Here is a 23,403-nt window from a genome sequence, read left to right as displayed (position 1 = left end):
AATGAACAAAATATAATATATTAGTAAAAAATAAAAATTACATCTTTTCCAAAATGAAATTTTTGTTTCTACAGATTACATTATAAATACATCACATGCCTAAACTATTGGTAATTTTAAAAAGAGTAGATAAAAGATGTCCAGAAAATCATATTTATTCCAAAATTAATATTAATTATTAATAAGATTGTTATTACGAATAATTAATATATTACATATTATGTAAAATGTATTACATAATATGTTACGTATTACGTAAAAAATGTATTATTATATAAATTAATATTATTATATTTTTAGAGGTTAAATCGAAATTGGATTAAAAATTTTCTTACGCAAAAACGTTCGATAAATGAGATATAATAAAATAATACAAAAATTTAATGTAACAAATGCATTAAAATAAAATTCGAACAGGTTGTAATTAAACATTCCAAACATGGAACTAATCGACGATACTTGAGCAAAGTATACCGAAGCGTTTCGCCATTTTCGAGTTCTTGTCACCGATCTAAGTACAGACGGGGTTCAAAGAGAATGCGTATCGTGAAAAACAAAATAATCAATTTCGCATTGTGCTCAGCCGAAACGGTCGGAAACACCTACACGTCAATCAGCTCACTTCCCGTTTTCCGACTCCTTAAACACAAATCAATCATATCCGCACTGGCACGTTCTATTTGTGTGCTTCCTTCGGGAACACGTGTTTCATTACGAAAACGTGTTTATCCATGCATTACACCGATTTGGGAACACATATCCCTGTGACTGCTTAAATTTCCGTTAATATCCGGAAATTTTACGGTAATTAAATTCGTATGAGCTTGTATTAATTTACATTATATTTATATTATATTACAAATAATAAAACTGACAAGGGGGTAATTGTGTAAGATATAAACAAATCGAATACAACGAATAAAATCTTTTCCCTTCTTTTTATTTAGAAAATGGAGTTTTTAGGAACATAGAATTTGAAAATTTACGGAATAAAAAAGTATAAATTAATTTAGTGTCTTTGAATTCATCATTTTTATTTTAAATTTTTGTAATTAGTCCAATTAAAAAGAATTTTATGGCAGTTTTAGGAAAATACGTTAAACGTTCAGGTAATTTCATTAACTTATAATTAGTTACATAATTGGAGACTGTTTCGATGATTAAGTTTATATTATTTTATCTGTAAGTACAACTTTTATTTTCTTCAAGAAAACATCGAATTGATTTGCGCAATGATTTGCGCAATACATCTGTAATACGTCCCTTAACGAACTTCGCTATACCTTAATTATTTTGAGTATACGAAATAAAACGGAACGTATACCTTTAATTTAAATTATTTAAATAAATTATAACTGATAGAACCAATACATCGCAATTGATCAAACAAAAATAATTAAATGTACATAGCATCTAATTATAAATACTTTTTGTAGCAATGGTTACATAGATTTTTAAATATACATGTATTGGAATGAGTGGAACAAGTATGCATGGGATGGAAATATCTAATGAATTCAGGTTACTATGATAAATGAGTATGCGTATAATGATTGAGGTGTTGTGTGAACTGTGTACGTGATGTAATCTATGAAAGAAAAAAAAAAGAGTGATTTGGCATATGTCAGTTGGAATTGAGTATTAATAAAGAGAAAACGTGTGAGCATGTGATAATGATAAAATAATTATATTTTAACCCAATATTTGTGTTTGATAATCTTTGTAATTAAATAAATAATTGTTCTTATTATTATTAAATTTCATTCACCACTAACACTTTTCTCGTTCAACTTTTAGTGCAACCTTTTGCTTCATATTTGATTCTCATTTACATTGCTATCAGAATTCACAGAATTGTATTAAGTCCTTCATTAAGCATTTAAATTACGTATTGAGGATTTAATACAATTATATGTATACGTATGCATATTTTTCTTCTTTTTTTTATAAAACATATCATCAATAACATTATTTTTACCGATATTTATTAAAAATCAAAAATTTTTTAATTAATTTATGGAGAAAATGAAAATGAAGAATTAAAATTTGTGCGATATTATATAAAGTAATATTAATTTGTCCTGATTTACTATACATATTTATAATACATTATATGAATGTTATGTAATAATTATAGTACAGTTGTATTCATTAATAACATGAAATTGTGTAAAGTCTGAATAATATACTTTGTACCATTTTTAAACTCGATTTCATTAGAAATAAAATGTCAAATGCATAAAAGGATTTTATTGCAAACTTTTTATTTACTTTCTCGTGAAAAATCATTTCGTTATTGGTTGTACTACTGATTCTATCACACTCTATATGTTACTATCTATCGGACTCTATATTTTCTATTATGCAATGAAACCAAAAATCTTTTATACTGTTTCTGTAATTTACTATAAGCTACTGTTTCATAAATCATAATAATTTTCAAAACTATTGCAAAATTTGTTAACTGCGGTGTCTCTTTGTTTTGAATGTAACTTATTTAAGATTACTATAGAAGATTAATTTATCTCGTGTGTAACATATTCGGAATTTTAAGCACATATTGCAACAGTATTAAATGGACCTGGTCAATTCCACATACATAAAATTAATTTCGCGAAGACCTCCCTCATGAATTTTAATCGATTTCGATGTTTTGCATTAATTACGAATATGCTGTATGTCAGAAATTTATTCATATATAGTGTTAATAAATTATGTAAACCCACTACTTCAAATTTATTTCACAACCGTGAGCACAATTTATATCCATTAATTTAATCATAAAGTTTAAAAGTTTAAAAGTGTATCTTCACCTTCATTTATTTAACTCTACATCTATCAAACCAGCCAAAGTAATTAATTTCAAACTTTTTGTTTACACAATTACTAAGAACATATAGCTTCTTTGACAAGATTAAGTTCATCTTTTATTCAGGTAGAAACTTTATTATACAGGATATTTAAAATGTAAGCTTCAAGACACGAAGGATTTATAGTACTCACTTGGAGAAGTAAAAAAAGTGTAATCGACATAAGTACTATAATCCTTTTCCGATATTATGAGATCCTTCGCAGCACACTGCATGTAAATAGAGGAATTAGTTTAAGAATATATCGGTGCAAGGTTGTCGTAATTCCGGATCCTGGGATACCTTTTCATGAGGTCATTTGAAAATCTTGGACTATTCATCACTATAAATAATACAAAAGTATGACAACGAACGGAAAATGCATATTGCGGAGTGCAAGGATTGGAAGCTATATTTGGTTCGTAGATATAAATTTATAATGCAACGAAAGAAATATTTGTAGAGACATGGGTGGGGTTAATATAATACTAACTATTTATTAGTAATAAAATAATAATACAATATGTGGTGACGATAAAACCTAAGAATATAAATATATCAACTACTACAACTTAACAACACAATTACAACTCGACTCGTTACAACTAAAATACAACTCTCTTCTGACCACTCTTCCCAAGAACTCTTCCTAAAGACTCTACACAAGAACTGTCCCAACATAACTGTCCGCCAACCATTTTTGCCTTCTTTATATATTCCCCAAAAGCCTCCCCCAACATGACCAAATATGGTCATGCTAAGGGCCCGACGCATCGCCGAGGTTTTTCCAACCGACCCGGCCCTCGAACCCTTCGCGACCTTCCAAACTAAAGTCACCTATACACGAGATGAAAATTCTGCGATACTACATATGTATTGAATATTCGTTTCTCTGTTTATATTTAATATGTTGCAAAGAAACTCTCTCGCAATATCGAATACTCTTAAATAATAAAAGTAAATTTAAGATTCAAAGAACTGATTACGGAACCTTTGTTGATTAGACATTTTTTAGTCCTCTTAACGAATATTATTAGATCTCTAAGTACTAGACCCTATTTTTTAAACACCCTTATATAAGCATTATTTTTACGATATTTAAAAATTATTACACATACGTTTCAATAATTATTATATACCTGTAGGAATAGAACGAATGTGGTCCTGAAAGTATGTTAAGAGTTTTTAGGATATAGAACAAAAGTGACCACGTGCAAGGGGATCGAGTGTAAGGGATGTTTATGACAAAGCCAGCGTGTTTTTAAAGTCAGTATTGAAAGTCAGTTTGAAATCAATAGTCAATTTTAAATCACAAATTTTAGAAGTCGGTTAGAAGAAAATTGTTAGAACGTTGCATAGTTGCTATTGTATTATATTAATCCGTTATTCCAGTAATAAAGCTTATTTTTGTTCTATTAAGTATCGTGATATTATTCTAATCGATCCCTCTCAATTAATCTTAAATATCCCGATCTTAAATACCTATATTATATTTAACTTATTTTGACAATCATTTAGTGCAATTTATAAATCTCGAATTTTTCTCTATCTCCGTAAGAAAAATCAGGGTATATCGATTTCTAAATCGACTTAAATCGATGTAACTAGTCGTAGAAGTCAATCAGTCTAAAAGTTATCAACCGTAGAAATTAATTTTAGAAGTCAGTTATAAGAAAATTGTCAGAGCGTGAGAGTAAAAGGTGGAGTGAGGTCGTGGTCAGTCGGGACAAGCATTGCATAGTTACTATGTTATTATATTAATCCGTTATTCTATTAATAAAATTTATTTTTGTTCTGTTAAGCATTGCAATATTATTCTAGTCGATCCCTCCAAGTACGATCTTAAATACATAGATGTAAATATACATCATTAACAGAGCCAAATCCCAAGGTAGACTTCATAAATAAAATGCATAAACAATAATAAGCATCGCGTAAATATAATAAAAAAAAAATAATAATAAAAATGAGCAAAACTCAAGAAACTATAAGCGGTAAGAATATAAACATATAAGAATTGACTCACTTGTAATACCAAAACAAAGGCGACCCACTGATAGTACTTCACGTTCTTCGTCCATTCTTTGCCATATGCTGGATCTCCTGGACGATAATGGCGATTTCCATGAGAGGGCGCAACTCCAGGTGCCACGACATCTACGCCGCTAATACCAAGCATGGCTCCGGTTACGAAATAAGTACTGTGTATCCAGCAGTACGAGTTGAAAGCCTCGGTGGGTATATCTCTGCATAGACAGATAAAACAGAACGAAGAACACGTGGCTCAGAGGTATTGAAAGCAGAAATAACAAATTCTTACGCAAAATGAAGTGTTATGTGATAATTTAATGCACGCATTCGTTGGTGAATATTTGTAATAGGAATCGCGAGGTTTATATTTTCGCGCGCTGCACTAGTTCGGACGAACTCGCCGACAGGGTCCGAAGTCCCTTCGGTTTCTCGTTCGGCTAATTCCGCCGCGCTGCGAGGAAGAAGAACAAAAGAGCTGCGAAGAAACGCACGTGTGCGCGAAACAAACGTAGTCGTAAAACTCAAGTGTTATTGCACTTATCGCAAATCGTATCATATGTATGCCAGATTAAACAAATATTCCTAGTCGATTATATGTGTACAAATACGTTTAGTAAGGTTCAACACGTTTACAACGATATCTGTTTTTCGCATTTTCTAGGTTAGGAGAGCAAATGTTCGTTCGTTTCGAACAATATGTGAAATATTGTGAACAATATGTAAAAAGTCAGTGACTTTTTGCTACAGGTAACAATTTGTTGCTGTTTTATTGTATTGTCGTATTATTATGGCAGTATATTAGGAAGAAAGCAAAAGTCTCGAAAATATAAGGGATAATAATTTTACTATAATGATAGCTACTTCATCAACTTCTAGAAACATATTGGAACTGATTTTTACCGTATCTTCACTATAAACAAAGAATGTGCTGCGTTATATAAATTACGTCATTTAACAGTGATATACGCCGATCTAATAAATGTAAAATACGAAAACAGAATATCTTTGAAATATCTGACTAATAAAGAATATTATATAAAATATAATATAAAAGTTATATAGTATTTTCGAACACAGGGTGTCCCAGCAACGGTAGTACAACCAGGAAGGGGGTGATTCTATATGCAGAAATGAATTAAAAAAAAAGAATAAAATTTTTTGATTCGAAATTTTCAAGAAAATCGACTTTGAATATTCACCGAGTATGCGTACACTTAACTTTGACTAAGGCGTATATCAATGTATTCGAGGAGTATTCAAAGTCAATTTTCTTGGCAGCGAAACTTCAAATGAAAAAATTTTATTCTTTATTTTCGATTTATTTTTTCATAGAATCGCTCTCTTCTCGGCTGTAACAACGATGCTGATGTATCGATGGTCTATCCATCTAAGATATAGTTAAATGCACGTGCACTCTGTCAATATTCAAAGTCGATTTTCTTGAAAACGAAGCTTCGAATCAAAAAATTTTATTCTTTTCTTCTGCGATTCGTTTCTGTATGTAGAATCACCTTCTTCCCGGTTATACCTGTGGGGATGTTTAGCTTTTAAGTTGGTACAAGTGAGAGGTGATGCGTGGTGACGAGTGAATGTAGATGGATGGTAAAACTAGAAAACAAAAGCGCGAAGAACAAGGAAGTGTGTGTCTGACCATGTGGTGTGTGAATGTCCCTTTGCCGCGTGAGAATGTGCGATAAATTTGCGTGGTGACGAGTGAATGTAGATGGATGGTAAAACTAGAAAACAAAAGCGCGAAGAACAAGGGAGTGTGTGTCCGACCATGTGGTGTGTGAATGTCCCTTTGCCGCGTGAGAATGTGCGATAAATAATAATCTAGAAATGTAGAGAGAATCCTTGTAATAATTAATATTATTAATAAATAGTTTGATAAGTGACACCGTCAAGTTTTCATTATCCACCACAATACTACCGTTGCTGGGACACTTGGTATAATAAATGTGGGATCTCTATTTTGGGGGAATTGACTTAAGATAGTATCGTTGGCTTCTTAATAAAATAGAATGATGGCGGCTTTCTATGAAATAAGAGAGACTCGCTATGGGCACGCTTTTCTGATCTTTCTTAAAACTCACTAACTTTAGACTTTGACACACTGACAACTCTTAGACCGAAAACAGACTGCAAAAAGACTGGCTTGAACCCTTTGCGGACGGAACGGTTTTGAATAAACCGTACCGTGAAGCCGTGCAGTCGTAGAAATCTTTCTATTAATATTATTACAATTAATATTACTATAATTATTACCCTACGTGACAAAATTGGTAATAGGAAAGATCATACGCGACGTATACTAGTACATAAAAAAAGTATTTCCAGTAATTTCTTTAAGTAAATTTTAAAGATTATTAAGATTTTCTGTCATAAATAAAAATATTTATATTTTGAGAAAGTAAACTTTCTAAAGCATATGTGGCCATGTAATGGATATTTATATGACCACATTTTATTCTTAGAAGAAAAACAACACAATACCAAACTTTAACCACCTATTATAGTGTAGTGTGTATTTTGTGACTAACGAAATGTAGTAAAAATTAACCAATTTCAGCCGTAGTTGTTATCGAAAAATTTATAATATTTAAGGAATTCGAAAATTATTTATACGTTTCAAGGAATAGGAATGTTATAAAAAATTTGTTCATTAGAGTCAACATTCTCTACAAAATCAAACTTTATTTTATAATGTATGTATATATGTATTTAAGTACCAAACAATTTAAGATACTGAAAAATTTTCTATACAATTTCTTTTTTAATATGAAACCGCGAAGAATGAAATTGTATTCACAACAATAAAACATTTTTTGTAACTTTAGTTATATTTTTAATTGTATTGAAATAAGATTTTCTTAAAACCATAAAAGTATCTCAATTTCTTTTTTTCGCACAGATTCACTCTTTTCTTGGTTTTCATTGATCTTATATCAATTACACGATACATCGTAGAACTATTAGCTAATAAAATTAATACCTATCTAAGGAAAAATCAAATTATTCGTTAGCTTATTTAAAAATTGTCTTTATTTAATTCTTGACTAGAAAGAAAATAACTTGCTATATTTTAACACTTTACTTTTTCATATTTATGAATTATTTTTTAGTATTCTAAGCTCTGAATTACACGTAAATAGACTTTCTTCTACCATTTCGCTATCACTTACATTCTAATGTATGTCTTAAACGCTACTTGAAGTGAAACATCGTTTTCGATTCGGAAAACCCAAGTCTTGATCGAAAATTGAGTGCGTCTGGTTCTAACGTTAGATCTTACTATTAATCAGATCTACCTCAATCATAGACAACTTAATCTAATTTTATCCGTTCCGAACGTGTGCATCAAGAGTCTACTTCAAACACTTGTGTAAAATTATACGTATAAATCCGGATGAAATAAGCTATTGTGGGTGAGCATAACAGATATATTACGATATAAATGTGATAATAAGGAAGTAGATAGAATAATTAAAAGTAAACAATTACACCTTTTAAGAATATATTATAAGTGTACCACAACGATAATTGTGGAAAATTAATAAAACAAATGGAATATTGCATAAAGATACATTTTTCTACCAATAATATCGTTAATGGAAGGAATTTGATATTGCTTTTACATAAAAATTATTTTTTGCAAGATAATACTATAATGCTAATTTTATTTTTTTATATAAAGTACAAACTAAAAAATTCTATAATTTATCCTACTTTATAAATTAAATGCAAATATGTACGATGTCATTTGAATATTTTTTAATAGAAGATTGTAATAAAATTCCAAATAAATATCTTTTGAAAAGCCCTAAAAATATTATTAACCCTTTGCACTCGAGAGACGCATCTCAGTCGTCATTTAATCAACTTGTAAAGATGGTTAATTAATATATCAAATTTACAATTACCCAAGGACGCGTGGAATATCGAAACAAAATAATTTTACGTCTTAATTTGCACACGATTTCTTATTTGCCGTTTTAAAAATATCGTCGGCTTTATGGCAGAAAGTCCTGGAATTACTATTTTTCTATAACGAAAAAATCGCCGAGTGCAAAGGGTTAAATATTATTTCCATACTCTAACTTCTAGGCTTGTTAAAATCTTCGTATACCTCTGATACGTGGTTCTTTTTTAAAAATATTAATCTAAATTACTAAAAACAGGAAAGACTCTTATAAATGATCATCTTCGCATTTTGTGAACAAGTCTATCGTTACTGTTTACGATATTGTATTCATATTTTTAGATATTAAAAATTATTTATTTTGTTATTATTTATAACATTAGAATCTTAATTATATACTAATCAACACACTATGATAAAGTATGATATGTAATAGTTTCTCTACAATAGGATATATGAAGTATTTAAATCACTTTATGTAACATGTACACACATATACATACACAATATAATTTGTAATATGTAATAGGCAACAAGATGATATAATCAATGTAGGTATAACAGCGAATGAAACAGATACCTAAACTATATTCGAATACTGCGCTAATTGGACGGCCTAGTGACTAAGATTTGTATTAAAGACCCTACCTTAAGCGTAGAAAATCACAATCAGATTCGTGTTGGAAGTATAAAGAAACATTCAGGACGGAAGGCACGATTCGAAAAGATATAACAGACTCCACTCAATTTGCAGCAGTTGATTGGGAGACAAATTAAGGACTCGCCTCGAAGGAAACTCGTAATATTGTTACTGTGCTAAATTAAGTGAAAGATCCGTTTCACTGGGAAACCGTACTAATGCATTTCTACACATCTAATCTCGTCCAAATAAAAGCTAACCTTCCAAGAATTAGAGAACGGATCCTACGTTTCGAGTATTAAAACTTCCTCAACGAAGAATGAAAAATCCTGCAAAAAGGAGCAATTTTTATACCGGAAGCATGTGAAACGAGAAAAGAGAACCTGTACGGAATAATCTTCAAAAGTTATCAATTTCCATTCAGTATTTCCAACAGCATAATACAGAAATAACGAAGAACGAATTCCCTATTAACTGTGAATTTTGAAACTCGAAAACCACTGGGTCAATATCTAAAATTAAAAAATCCACTTATATTGAAAAACAATGCAAAAATACACGAACAGATGCTGCCTATGACTATTTAACAAATATTTAGATGACTTCATGATGACCAGATATATGAGTATTTAGATAAAAATTAAGTTTTATTGTTGCAACAATTTTCAGAGATTTGACTTCATTTATATCAAACAATAGAGTAGAAAAACATATACAGGAAGAGAAAAGGTTAGTGTTTGAGATATTATTGGATCTTCCGAAAATAAGATAGATGCAATTTCTAAACGTTAATGGAAACAGTCCATCTAAAACACTATCGACCTATTCTGGTAAATAGCTTCCCAAGAAACCATTACCAACCTCCATTACCTAATTATATAGATAGCTTTAATGGCACTTCTGTATAGGATAAATGAAATTACTCTATAACCTAAAAACAATAATAACTCTCTTCAAATACTTCAAGCATCGTCTATAAGTGTATAATAATTCAAAATGATGACCGTTCTCTCATTCCTCCTAGCAGATTGAACCTTCTAATAAGTTTCCACTTGAAAATGTAATTGATATAAGATATGAATGTATCTAATTCGCATATCCCAAGAAATACATAGAATTCAGGATATCATACTCATAGAAACATCATGTAAAAATTTCTATCGTTTTATTATTATATTAAATTATTGACATTTCATTTGGCAGAAACTATATAACTGCAAGCAGGACAAAGTAGGCAGTAAAGGATGAAAAATTACAATTCTCATTCATGAAAATTAGGCAATTAAAAATTCACAAAAATCTAGCACTGACGAAATAGTATCCATCTTTGTCAAAATGCTAAACTAAAACTCACTATAGCACACCTTTCTCCAAATAGAAAATGCACCAGATCATATGTAAATAGACTAAAGAATAGACAGTATTGTGGATAGAAATGGACACCAATGTCTTCTTCCATAATTTCTTCGATCGTAAAATGCCTTCTACTTTTTCTTCCTGTGGATCATAGGAATTCAAAATTCCCGGCTATAACACGTGAGCAACCAAAAACAAAGATCGTGGGAGTATCGATAGGCTGAAGGCGTTACGTGTTTCGTGTGGCAGTCGTAAATTAACCTTTTGCACTCAAGAGGTGAGCTTCAGTCACCATTTCATAAAATTTGGAAGATCTATATTAATTAATATATCAAGTTTAATGTAATGTGACAGTATGCGAGGTATCGAAATCAAATAATTCTTTATCTACTGCTCAAAAAAGTATCGTCAGTTTTTTAGTAGAGAATCTTTGAATGTCTACTTTTCTCTAGCCAAAATATCGTCGAGTGCAAAGAGTTAACCGTGTTACCTAATAGTGCGTGGAGAGAGACAGAAAGAGAGAAAGAGAGAGAGAGAGAGAAATACTGTACTTATATTCTGTATCGTTTCATATCATTAAATATATATCTGTTCATTTGTTATTATATTTGTAACATGTCCGTCAATTCAATCCAACACTTCCCATAGAAAGTAATTCGTATCGTCGAATGATTCAATGCTTGCGATATTCCACGAATCAGCCATTTCTGGAACTTTCTATTCGACGACGTGTATTACAATAACTTAACCCCTTGACTACGGCAGACTTTGATACGTAGTGGCCATACCATACGGCAAGAATTGAGTTACGATGTGCGCCATTTTCGTGAAAACAAGCGCCCTCCGTGTCAGAAAGTCAAACTACGCCGAGCGCATATAGGTGCCCTCCGTGTCACAGACGTAAAATTTCTAAATGCCTATAGGCGCCCATAGTAGCCAAGGGGTTAATAATCACCAATAACAAACCATGTTCTACTACCAATTGTGGATAAAAATGGACACCAATATCTTCTACGTTTCTCGTTATTTAAATAGTTTTATCTAAGTATACTAATGTGTTAATTATTAAAAAACGTACAAGATATTGGTGTCCATTTCTATCCACAAGTAGCTCCTAAATAATGTATGCATTTGTTTATTTTAACTACAAGAAGCTAAACGTTGATCCTGTCTAGTTCTAAGAACACATTTTACTTCGCTCACTGACAATAACCAATCAATAGACCGGAAGAATCAAATGGAATACTTTAGCATCATCTCAGGTAGGACACTAACCTGAGAACCATCCATCCAGGAACGCACACATAAAGCCCTTGGAAGCATCAAAGTACTCTACCTACTCGTCAGGTAAGGCGTCCCTTGATAATCAAACGCAAACTTCACCTATATTTCACATCGGTAAGATTCATCCTCACCTACGGTGCACAGGCTATATCCCAACAGCGAGTTCTATCTTATCAAAGCTTAAATAGTACAAAATCAGTTTCCCGGAATAATCTAGAATATTCACAAGAGCTATCCTACGTTAAATCTCCATTTATAACCAGATATACCAAGTCCCAGTCCTACATAAGGAAACTCGTACTCATCTTCAACCGTATTAGTGAAAATTTGCTAATGAGCAGAATTGGCAACCACGATTCGCAGGCAATACTATTAAAAATTAAACGTAAATGGCACATTTTTCCAAATGTACTGTTATTTCCATTAAAGACATACTGATGTAGACACTAACAAGTTTTTGACAGGTTTAACTATACAACGCGTACATGTAGAAATAACAGCTCATGCCCATTAATACGTTTATTACAAGTATTAAGCTGGCAATACGGCACTGCCATAAGTCCAAGTGCCGTAGAAAAACATACCGAAGCAAGCTCATCCAAAAACAGAAAGAAAGAAGTAAAATGTAAGTTTTTTCTGGGACGTTCACACAGTTTTAGTTTTCTAATTTATATTAGTCAGACCCATATTTTAATGCAGAATTCTGATACTTGCTTCTGATCATATATTGTATTAGTATCGAATTTGCTTATTATATAATTTTTTTGCAAGATAATACTATAATGCTAATTTTATTTTTTTATATAAAGTACAAACTAAAAAATTCTATAATTTATCCTACTTTATAAATTAAATGCAAATATGTACGATGTCATTTGAATATTTTTTAATAGAAGATTGTAATAAAATTCCAAATAAATATCTTTTGAAAAGCCCTAAAAATATTATTAACCCTTTGCACTCGAGAGACGCATCTCAGTCGTCATTTAATCAACTTGTAAAGATGGTTAATTAATATATCAAATTTACAATTACCCAAGGACGCGTGGAATATCGAAACAAAATAATTTTACGTCTTAATTTGCACACGATTTCTTATTTGCCGTTTTAAAAATATCGTCGGCTTTATGGCAGAAAGTCCTGGAATTACTATTTTTCTATAACGAAAAAATCGCCGAGTGCAAAGGGTTAAATATTATTTCCATACTCTAACTTCTAGGCTTGTTAAAATCTTCGTATACCTCTGATACGTGGTTCTTTTTTAAAAATATTAATCTAAATTACTAAAAACAGGAAAGACTCTTATAAATGATCATCTTCGCATTTTGTGAACAAGTCTATCGTTACTGTTTACGATATTGTATTCATATTTTTAGATATTAAAAATTATTTATTTTGTTATTATTTATAACATTAGAATCTTAATTATATACTAATCAACACACTATGATAAAGTATGATATGTAATAGTTTCTCTACAATAGGATATATGAAGTATTTAAATCACTTTATGTAACATGTACACACATATACATACACAATATAATTTGTAATATGTAATAGGCAACAAGATGATATAATCAATGTAGGTATAACAGCGAATGAAACAGATACCTAAACTATATTCGAATACTGCGCTAATTGGACGGCCTAGTGACTAAGATTTGTATTAAAGACCCTACCTTAAGCGTAGAAAATCACAATCAGATTCGTGTTGGAAGTATAAAGAAACATTCAGGACGGAAGGCACGATTCGAAAAGATATAACAGACTCCACTCAATTTGCAGCAGTTGATTGGGAGACAAATTAAGGACTCCCCTCGAAGGAAACTCGTAATATTGTTACTGTGCTAAATTAAGTGAAAGATCCGTTTCACTGGGAAACCGTACTAATGCATTTCTACACATCTAATCTCGTCCAAATAAAAGCTAACCTTCCAAGAATTAGAGAACGGATCCTACGTTTCGAGTATTAAAACTTCCTCAACGAAGAATGAAAAATCCTGCAAAAAGGAGCAATTTTTATACCGGAAGCATGTGAAACGAGAAAAGAGAACCTGTACGGAATAATCTTCAAAAGTTATCAATTTCCATTCAGTATTTCCAACAGCATAATACAGAAATAACGAAGAACGAATTCCCTATTAACTGTGAATTTTGAAACTCGAAAACCACTGGGTCAATATCTAAAATTAAAAAATCCACTTATATTGAAAAACAATGCAAAAATACACGAACAGATGCTGCCTATGACTATTTAACAAATATTTAGATGACTTCATGATGACCAGATATATGAGTATTTAGATAAAAATTAAGTTTTATTGTTGCAACAATTTTCAGAGATTTGACTTCATTTATATCAAACAATAGAGTAGAAAAACATATACAGGAAGAGAAAAGGTTAGTGTTTGAGATATTATTGGATCTTCCGAAAATAAGATAGATGCAATTTCTAAACGTTAATGGAAACAGTCCATCTAAAACACTATCGACCTATTCTGGTAAATAGCTTCCCAAGAAACCATTACCAACCTCCATTACCTAATTATATAGATAGCTTTAATGGCACTTCTGTATAGGATAAATGAAATTACTCTATAACCTAAAAACAATAATAACTCTCTTCAAATACTTCAAGCATCGTCTATAAGTGTATAATAATTCAAAATGATGACCGTTCTCTCATTCCTCCTAGCAGATTGAACCTTCTAATAAGTTTCCACTTGAAAATGTAATTGATATAAGATATGAATGTATCTAATTCGCATATCCCAAGAAATACATAGAATTCAGGATATCATACTCATAGAAACATCATGTAAAAATTTCTATCGTTTTATTATTATATTAAATTATTGACATTTCATTTGGCAGAAACTATATAACTGCAAGCAGGACAAAGTAGGCAGTAAAGGATGAAAAATTACAATTCTCATTCATGAAAATTAGGCAATTAAAAATTCACAAAAATCTAGCACTGACGAAATAGTATCCATCTTTGTCAAAATGCTAAACTAAAACTCACTATAGCACACCTTTCTCCAAATAGAAAATGCTCCAGATCATATGTAAATAGACTAAAGAATAGACAGTATTGTGGATAGAAATGGACACCAATGTCTTCTTCCATAATTTCTTCGATCGTAAAATGCCTTCTACTTTTTCTTCCTGTGGATCATAGGAATTCAAAATTCCCGGCTATAACACGTGAGCAACCAAAAACAAAGATCGTGGGAGTATCGATAGGCTGAAGGCGTTACGTGTTTCGTGTGGCAGTCGTAAATTAACCTTTTGCACTCAAGAGGTGAGCTTCAGTCACCATTTCATAAAATTTGGAAGATCTATATTAATTAATATATCAAGTTTAATGTAATGTGACAGTATGCGAGGTATCGAAATCAAATAATTCTTTATCTACTGCTCAAAAAAGTATCGTCAGTTTTTTAGTAGAGAATCTTTGAATGTCTACTTTTCTCTAGCCAAAATATCGTCGAGTGCAAAGAGTTAACCGTGTTACCTAATAGTGCGTGGAGAGAGACAGAAAGAGAGAAAGAGAGAGAGAGAGAGAAATACTGTACTTATATTCTGTATCGTTTCATATCATTAAATATATATCTGTTCATTTGTTATTATATTTGTAACATGTCCGTCAATTCAATCCAACACTTCCCATAGAAAGTAATTCGTATCGTCGAATGATTCAATGCTTGCGATATTCCACGAATCAGCCATTTCTGGAACTTTCTATTCGACGACGTGTATTACAATAACTTAACCCCTTGACTACGGCAGACTTTGATACGTAGTGGCCATACCATACGGCAAGAATTGAGTTACGATGTGCGCCATTTTCGTGAAAACAAGCGCCCTCCGTGTCAGAAAGTCAAACTACGCCGAGCGCATATAGGTGCCCTCCGTGTCACAGACGTAAAATTTCTAAATGCCTATAGGCGCCCATAGTAGCCAAGGGGTTAATAATCACCAATAACAAACCATGTTCTACTACCAATTGTGGATAAAAATGGACACCAATATCTTCTACGTTTCTCGTTATTTAAATAGTTTTATCTAAGTATACTAATGTGTTAATTATTAAAAAACGTACAAGATATTGGTGTCCATTTCTATCCACAAGTAGCTCCTAAATAATGTATGCATTTGTTTATTTTAACTACAAGAAGCTAAACGTTGATCCTGTCTAGTTCTAAGAACACATTTTACTTCGCTCACTGACAATAACCAATCAATAGACCGGAAGAATCAAATGGAATACTTTAGCATCATCTCAGGTAGGACACTAACCTGAGAACCATCCATCCAGGAACGCACACATAAAGCCCTTGGAAGCATCAAAGTACTCTACCTACTCGTCAGGTAAGGCGTCCCTTGATAATCAAACGCAAACTTCACCTATATTTCACATCGGTAAGATTCATCCTCACCTACGGTGCACAGGCTATATCCCAACAGCGAGTTCTATCTTATCAAAGCTTAAATAGTACAAAATCAGTTTCCCGGAATAATCTAGAATATTCACAAGAGCTATCCTACGTTAAATCTCCATTTATAACCAGATATACCAAGTCCCAGTCCTACATAAGGAAACTCGTACTCATCTTCAACCGTATTAGTGAAAATTTGCTAATGAGCAGAATTGGCAACCACGATTCGCAGGCAATACTATTAAAAATTAAACGTAAATGGCACATTTTTCCAAATGTACTGTTATTTCCATTAAAGACATACTGATGTAGACACTAACAAGTTTTTGACAGGTTTAACTATACAACGCGTACATGTAGAAATAACAGCTCATGCCCATTAATACGTTTATTACAAGTACTAAGCTGGCAATACGGCACTGCCATAAGTCCAAGTGCCGTAGAAAAACATACCGAAGCAAGCTCATCCAAAAACAGAAAGAAAGAAGTAAAATGTAAGTTTTTTCTGGGACGTTCACACAGTTTTAGTTTTCTAATTTATATTAGTCAGACCCATATTTTAATGCAGAATTCTGATACTTGCTTCTGATCATATATTGTATTAGTATTGAATTTGCTTATTACGTAATATTATTTAATCGATTCTGGCATTCAATACATAGTTTATGTAGCAAATAGATAATGATTTTTCTTTGTACTAATACACCAAAAAATGTATATTTATGGCAATATTAGAGAATTGTAAAATATAGATATTTTATATATACATATATATTCCTATAATGTTATATATAAAATAATAAAATATAGTAAACTATAAAATCATCTAAGAAGTTATCTAAGTCATTTTATAAAGTGTGGCAAGTTTTCTTTTTGAAGAATACTTGAGGTATCATCATACTTTTTTCCAAATAAAACGGTATAATTTGATTGTCAAGAATTTGAATGTATTAGTATTGAATTTGCTTATTACGTAATATTATTTAATCGATTCTGGCATTCAATACATAGTTTATGTAGCAAATAGATAATGATTTTTCTTTGTACTAATACACCAAAAAATGTATATTTATGGCAATATTAGAGAATTGTAAAATATAGATATTTTATATATACATATATATTCCTATAATGTTATATATAAAATAATAAAATATAGTAAACTATAAAATCATCTAAGAAGTTATCTAAGTCATTTTATAAAGTGTGGCAAGTTTTCTTTTTGAAGAATACTTGAGGTATCATCATACTTTTTTCCAAATAAAACGGTATAATTTGATTGTCAAGAATTTGAAGATTGCATCTCTAAAGAATTAAGGGAATACAACTCCTTTTTTTTTTTTTTTTTTTTTTTTTAAGTAGTATGATACAATAACTTTTTTGTATTTAGATAGCTTTAGTATTAGCTTTATATTAGCTTTATTATTAGCTTTATAATATTTAGCTTTATATTAGCTTTATTATTAGCTTTATAATATGATATTTAGATTTATATTAGCTTTATTACTAGCTTCATTAGTTTCATAATAGCTATTATATAGCTATTTAAATAGCTATCGTTGAATCTAATAATATTTACTTAAATTTTTCCTATTCCCCTAATTTAAAAAATTATAGCAAAGTATACTCTACATAATGGAGTAAATGTACAAAGTGTTTAGTTGCAAACGTATACTTAACTTTACAAAAGTATTATTATATTATAATTAAAAATATTATTATTATTATCATTATAATTACTCATAATTGTTCAAGGTCACGAGTAAAGAAGAAATAGATATATCTTTCCATTTTTATTCAGTAATTACAACGATATATAATATTTTAATATAATATATTTTATATACCACATGAAATATAGTATATTAAAATATTACTATACTGTATGTAATTAATTATAGTATTACGCTGTAATATTATTTCATAATACATACATCATATAACATTGCAGTAATTTAGTAGAAACAAATATTAATGCTACAACTACCAACTCGTAATGTGTATTTAAATATAATATATCTAATTACGTTTCTATCCAAATAAAAAGTAAACCTACTTTTGTCACAAGTATTTTCACCTCTTCCATAACTAAGAAAACAAAAAGTCTGAAATCAGTCATTTTTACCCGTTTCATAATTTTCATATTGACCAATTCCTCTCTTTGACCTTTTAAATTACTTTCCCAATGAAAATGAACTTATAGAGAGCGAAAGAAAATTCGCTGATGAGAAGAAAATATTTTAAAAGGGACTGAAAGAATAATCGTATTTTCACTTGTCCCCCCATTTCTTTCTTAAGCGAACATTAATTTCACGTCTACGCAGAAATTGCCAGGATTCACATATTTCGGAGCACTTTACGCAATACAAAAATACACGTGTAACATCTGGACGAGTAGATCGTCATTAAGCTCGAAGAGCTTAAGCTATGGTTACGAAATAGCAAAACCAGGGAGCAGGATTTATGACTGCAACGAGAATTACACTTTCTGGGAGGTAAATCTTCGCCATATTAAACTATAGAGTTGCTCAAAATGAAAGACAAACAAAATGTATTAAACCATAAGACGTTAATTCGCTGAGTCACTTTGATATATTATATTGCAGAGAACAGCTGTAGAATAACAAAATTCCAATTCCAAGGTGCAATTATTAGATCGGTGGAAAACAAATGATCGTTGGGTATTAGAGATAACGAACTGTGCCACGTTTGCAATACTAATGAAACAACGGAGAGTCTTACATATTTCATTTTTTTCTTTTTTTATTTCTTTCATTTTTAATATTTTAACTGAATACTGGTACATAATACCAAATGTAGATACTAGCAGTGACACAACAGACATAACTGGAAAAGAATATAAATTGAACAATATATTTCAACATTATTTCGTCTGACACGACATTACGACAATGAACGAATAGTGCTTAGGCAAATGACAACTAACAAAATCATAAAATAAAAAAATTAAAACAGATCAAACATTTTACTAGTAATAATCGAATTATAAAAATGAAAAAGACTATTTCGTTATTTTATAAAATAAATTTTATTAACCCTTTGTAGTCGATGTCTCCGCATCGGAAACAATTGCAAGTCGAAAAATACAGAAAACTACAGAAAATTAGAGAAATTAAAAATTTTGTATATTTACGTATTATAAGTAGTATTAAACACAAATCAATTTCAACAAATTCTGGGCGTTTTAATATCCATATATTGACTTTAAATCCTAAGCAGTACAGAAAAGTAACTGCGAAACGCTAAATTTTGTCTGCTGAAATCTGACAACCGCAAAAGGTTAATATACAGGGTGTCCCAGCAACAGTAGTATAACTGGGAAGGGGTTGATTCCAAATGCAGAAATTAATCGAAAAAAAAAAGAATAAAGTTTTTTTATTCGAAGCTTTGTTTTTGCGGAAATCGACTTTGAATATTCACCGAGTACGCATGCACTGAACTATGGCTTATATGAATAGACCATCAATACATGAGTATCGGTGGTAAAATCGAGGAGGGAGTGATTCTACATGAAAGAACAGATTGAAAATAAAGAATAAAATTTTTTCATTCGAAGCTTCGTTGTCAAGAAAATCGACTTTCAATATTCACCGAGTACATGTGTATCTAACTTTGGCTAAGGCAGATGAACCATCAGTATATCAGCAAATTCGATGTATATTCAAAGTCGATTTTCTTGACAACTGTTAAGCCTTGGAATGTCGTGCCGGTATTTTGTTCGGCCCTTGATTAGAATAGACCCAGAAGACCGTTAGGGTCTTCTGGCAGCCAGATTCTAATTGCTGTTTTAGTTCAAGTTCCGTGTCCTTTCTATCTTCATTTTCAATGCATTTTCAAACAATTCTTTATTTCCCTCGGGTCACCGGACACGAGGCTTTCTTTAGCCATTAATGTTAGAAAGCAGGCAACAGCACTTAGGATTTGGCTGACAATAGGCCTGCAAAGAAAGGGACCAGGCCATGTGCGATGTCGCGACTTTCGGAGCCATAAAGTAACGGGTCCTTCAGGAAGGATCACGAATGTGCGGGTGGCCCACCAGCAACCCCCTTTGAGGGAGAGGCTTCCTCCACCGGCAGACCTGGTCGCGGAAGACGGTCCTCCCTTCTTTGGGGGCATCTGATTCGCGGACCGAGGGCCCACCCTCGGTCCTGTCAACCACCAATGGGAAAACCGATTTCCCTTTGGAAACCATGGGCTCCGAAAGATCGTGCACCGCACAAGTTAGTTAGGTCAGTACCAGTCAGTCAGCAAATAACATTCGAAGAGTTCAGAAGAGTTATCCGGAACTATTACATAAAATACAGACCACTAAAAACACAACGTTCCTCAAGAAATTTGGTTCGTCATTAACCGTCGCCAATTGCGGACGACCTATTGACGATATACAACAACAAAGCTTCAAATGAAAAAATTTTATTCTTTATTTTTGATTTGTTCTTTCATATAGAATCACCCCTTCCTCGATTGTACTACCGATACTCATATATCAATGATCTATCCATCGGTGAATATTCAAAGCGGATTTTCTCGACAACGAAGCTCCGAATCAAAAAATTGTATTCTTCATTTTCGATTTGTTTTTCCATGTAGAATCACACCCTCCTTAATCGTACCACCGATACTTATATATTGATGGGGTATTCGTGCACGTTAAGTGCACGTATACTCGGTGAATATTCAACGTCGATTTTCTCGAAAACGAAGCTTCGAATAGAAAAATTTTATTCTCTCCTTTCTCGATTCGTTTCTGTATGTAGAATCACCATCTTCTTGGTTGTACTATCTTTGCTGGGATACCCTGCATAATAAGTTCGTGTAAAAAAGTTATAATAATTACTTTCAAACGTAATTATCGAAGATTTGAGTAGAGAAATTTGAATGGAAAATTTGTGTGGAGGTCCATATAAAGTTCGGAATCAACTCGAAAACTTTGATTATATTTTAGAGTAAGGATTTCGTTTCTTAAAATACTATAATACTTGCAGCGAATTTAACTCTGTGTCGTCTAGGTTTAACCCTTTGCGCTCGACGATTTTTTGGCTAAAGAAGGGTACGAGTTGAAAAATTTTCTACTATATGGCTGATGATATTTTTTGAGCAGTGAATAAGAAATCGTATAATAATTAACACGTAGAATTATTTAATTTCGATTACATTATCTTAAATTTGACATATTAATTAATATCAAGCTTCGAAATTTTATCAAATAGCGACTGAAAGGCGCCTCTCGAGGGCAAAGGGTTCAATTTACTTGAGAATATTGCTTTCGCTTTTTCTTCTCTTTTCCTTTCTTCTTTCCCACATATTTATGAACGGTTAGTTTGTGATTAATTTAATCCTTCAGCCACAGGCGATTTTTTTCAATTACCTGTAGAAAATCACTACCAATTTTGCGCCTGCTTTGTATCATAAATGGAAAGTCTAATGAAATAATAATGAAGAAAAAATACTTCCTTATTGATGGTATGTCTTGTATGAAAAGCTCCTATAACATAATTTATCCTACTCAAATATAATATTTATTTCGATATGTTTATCTATTTAAATGAAACTAAATACTACATATGTATATAATTTATATTATACTTCTACTTATTTCAAATAATTAATTTCCTGAAACTATTCATTTTTAACATATGCTACAGAATTACACATATTAATTCATAGTCAATAAAATACATCGTTTCCCGATCTTCAATATAAAACAAATTTAATTTTATAGTTTATTTGATAGCATGATATTCTAGAATTTAGAATAATTTTAGAGTAACTAATAATTCTAAATAATAATTCTAAATAATAATTCTAAAAGATTAATATAGAAAGAATAATTGTAAAAGAGTAACATAGAAAAAATAGTTCTAAAAATATTCTTTTTAAAAAAAATTAAAAACTGGTCAGGAAATGTCGGATGCAATTTTCATGGAACCCACAACTGGAAAATGAATAATGTTCTTTACTCATAACGTACATATGGTTAACCATTCTAACCATAGATATACTTTCTAATAAAAAGAAGGTAATATCGTGTATTCTATACGAACACTTGACTACTTATCTTATAAAAATAAAAAAAGAAAAATAATAAAAATAGTAATCTGATGTAATAGTAAATTGAATAGAAAACTCAGAAGTATTGTAAGCGATTATTCATTTTCTATTAATTTAACATTTTAACTTAGTTTTTATATATACCTGGTATGAACACATTCTATTGGATTTCCCACAACTTGTTTACTACTAATGATGGCTGAGAATGTCAGTATTAATATTGTTGTTAGAGAGTGTAGTCTGAAGATGATGCCATCGATTCTTATTCTGGTCACCTGTAAAGTTGAATAAATCGCGTTACTTATAGAACATTTCACATTTCTTTAGATAATTATGTTCTTTATTTACAAAATATATAGCCTACATATAAATAATTACTCCGTTCGATATATTTGACATATTAACTTTTTTGTATTTTTGCGAAATATTTTCCAAATAATATTCACTTACAATTAGATTATTCATTTTTCTCTTAATTATATTGATTACGACAATTTTTATGGAAATTAAATATGAGAATGTACAATTCTTAAATTTTATTAAACAAATTATCATTATCAAATTGTCAAATTTAAAGAACTTATTGTTTAAGAACATAATATTTTATAGAACATTCACAATTATTAAATGGAATTTGGTAGAAATCATAAATATATCTTGTTTTTAGAGCAATAGTTAATTTCTTTAATTATGCATATTTGTATGAAATTTAGATATAACAACATACAATATTTTAATTTTATTAAATAACTATCATTATAAGAAAAATGGAAAAAATCTATTATTTAAGAATATAATATTTTGCAA

At 30.9% G+C, this 23,403-nt stretch overlaps 1 protein-coding gene across 1 annotated transcript; it reads right to left on the bottom strand.

Annotated features, from left to right (window-relative positions):
* Window positions 1–618: 618 nt before the first annotated feature.
* On the bottom strand, window positions 619–23,061 carry LOC108550408 (innexin shaking-B). Its single transcript, XM_017904152.1, has 4 exons — window positions 23,047–23,061; window positions 22,741–22,871; window positions 4,876–5,095; window positions 619–639 (listed from the first exon to the last, which is right to left on the bottom strand). The coding sequence occupies exons 1-4, from the start codon at window positions 23,059–23,061 to the stop codon at window positions 619–621; spliced, it is 387 nt and encodes a 128-aa protein (XP_017759641.1).
* Window positions 23,062–23,403: the final 342 nt, after the last annotated feature.

This window comes from Eufriesea mexicana, unplaced genomic scaffold, assembly GCF_001483705.2.
Source record: "Eufriesea mexicana isolate 0111107269 unplaced genomic scaffold, ASM148370v2 scaffold2806, whole genome shotgun sequence".
Classification (NCBI taxonomy): domain Eukaryota; kingdom Metazoa; phylum Arthropoda; class Insecta; order Hymenoptera; family Apidae; genus Eufriesea; species Eufriesea mexicana.
Note: the sequence above shows the minus strand (reverse complement) of the source record. Positions and strands in the feature narration are given on the sequence as shown.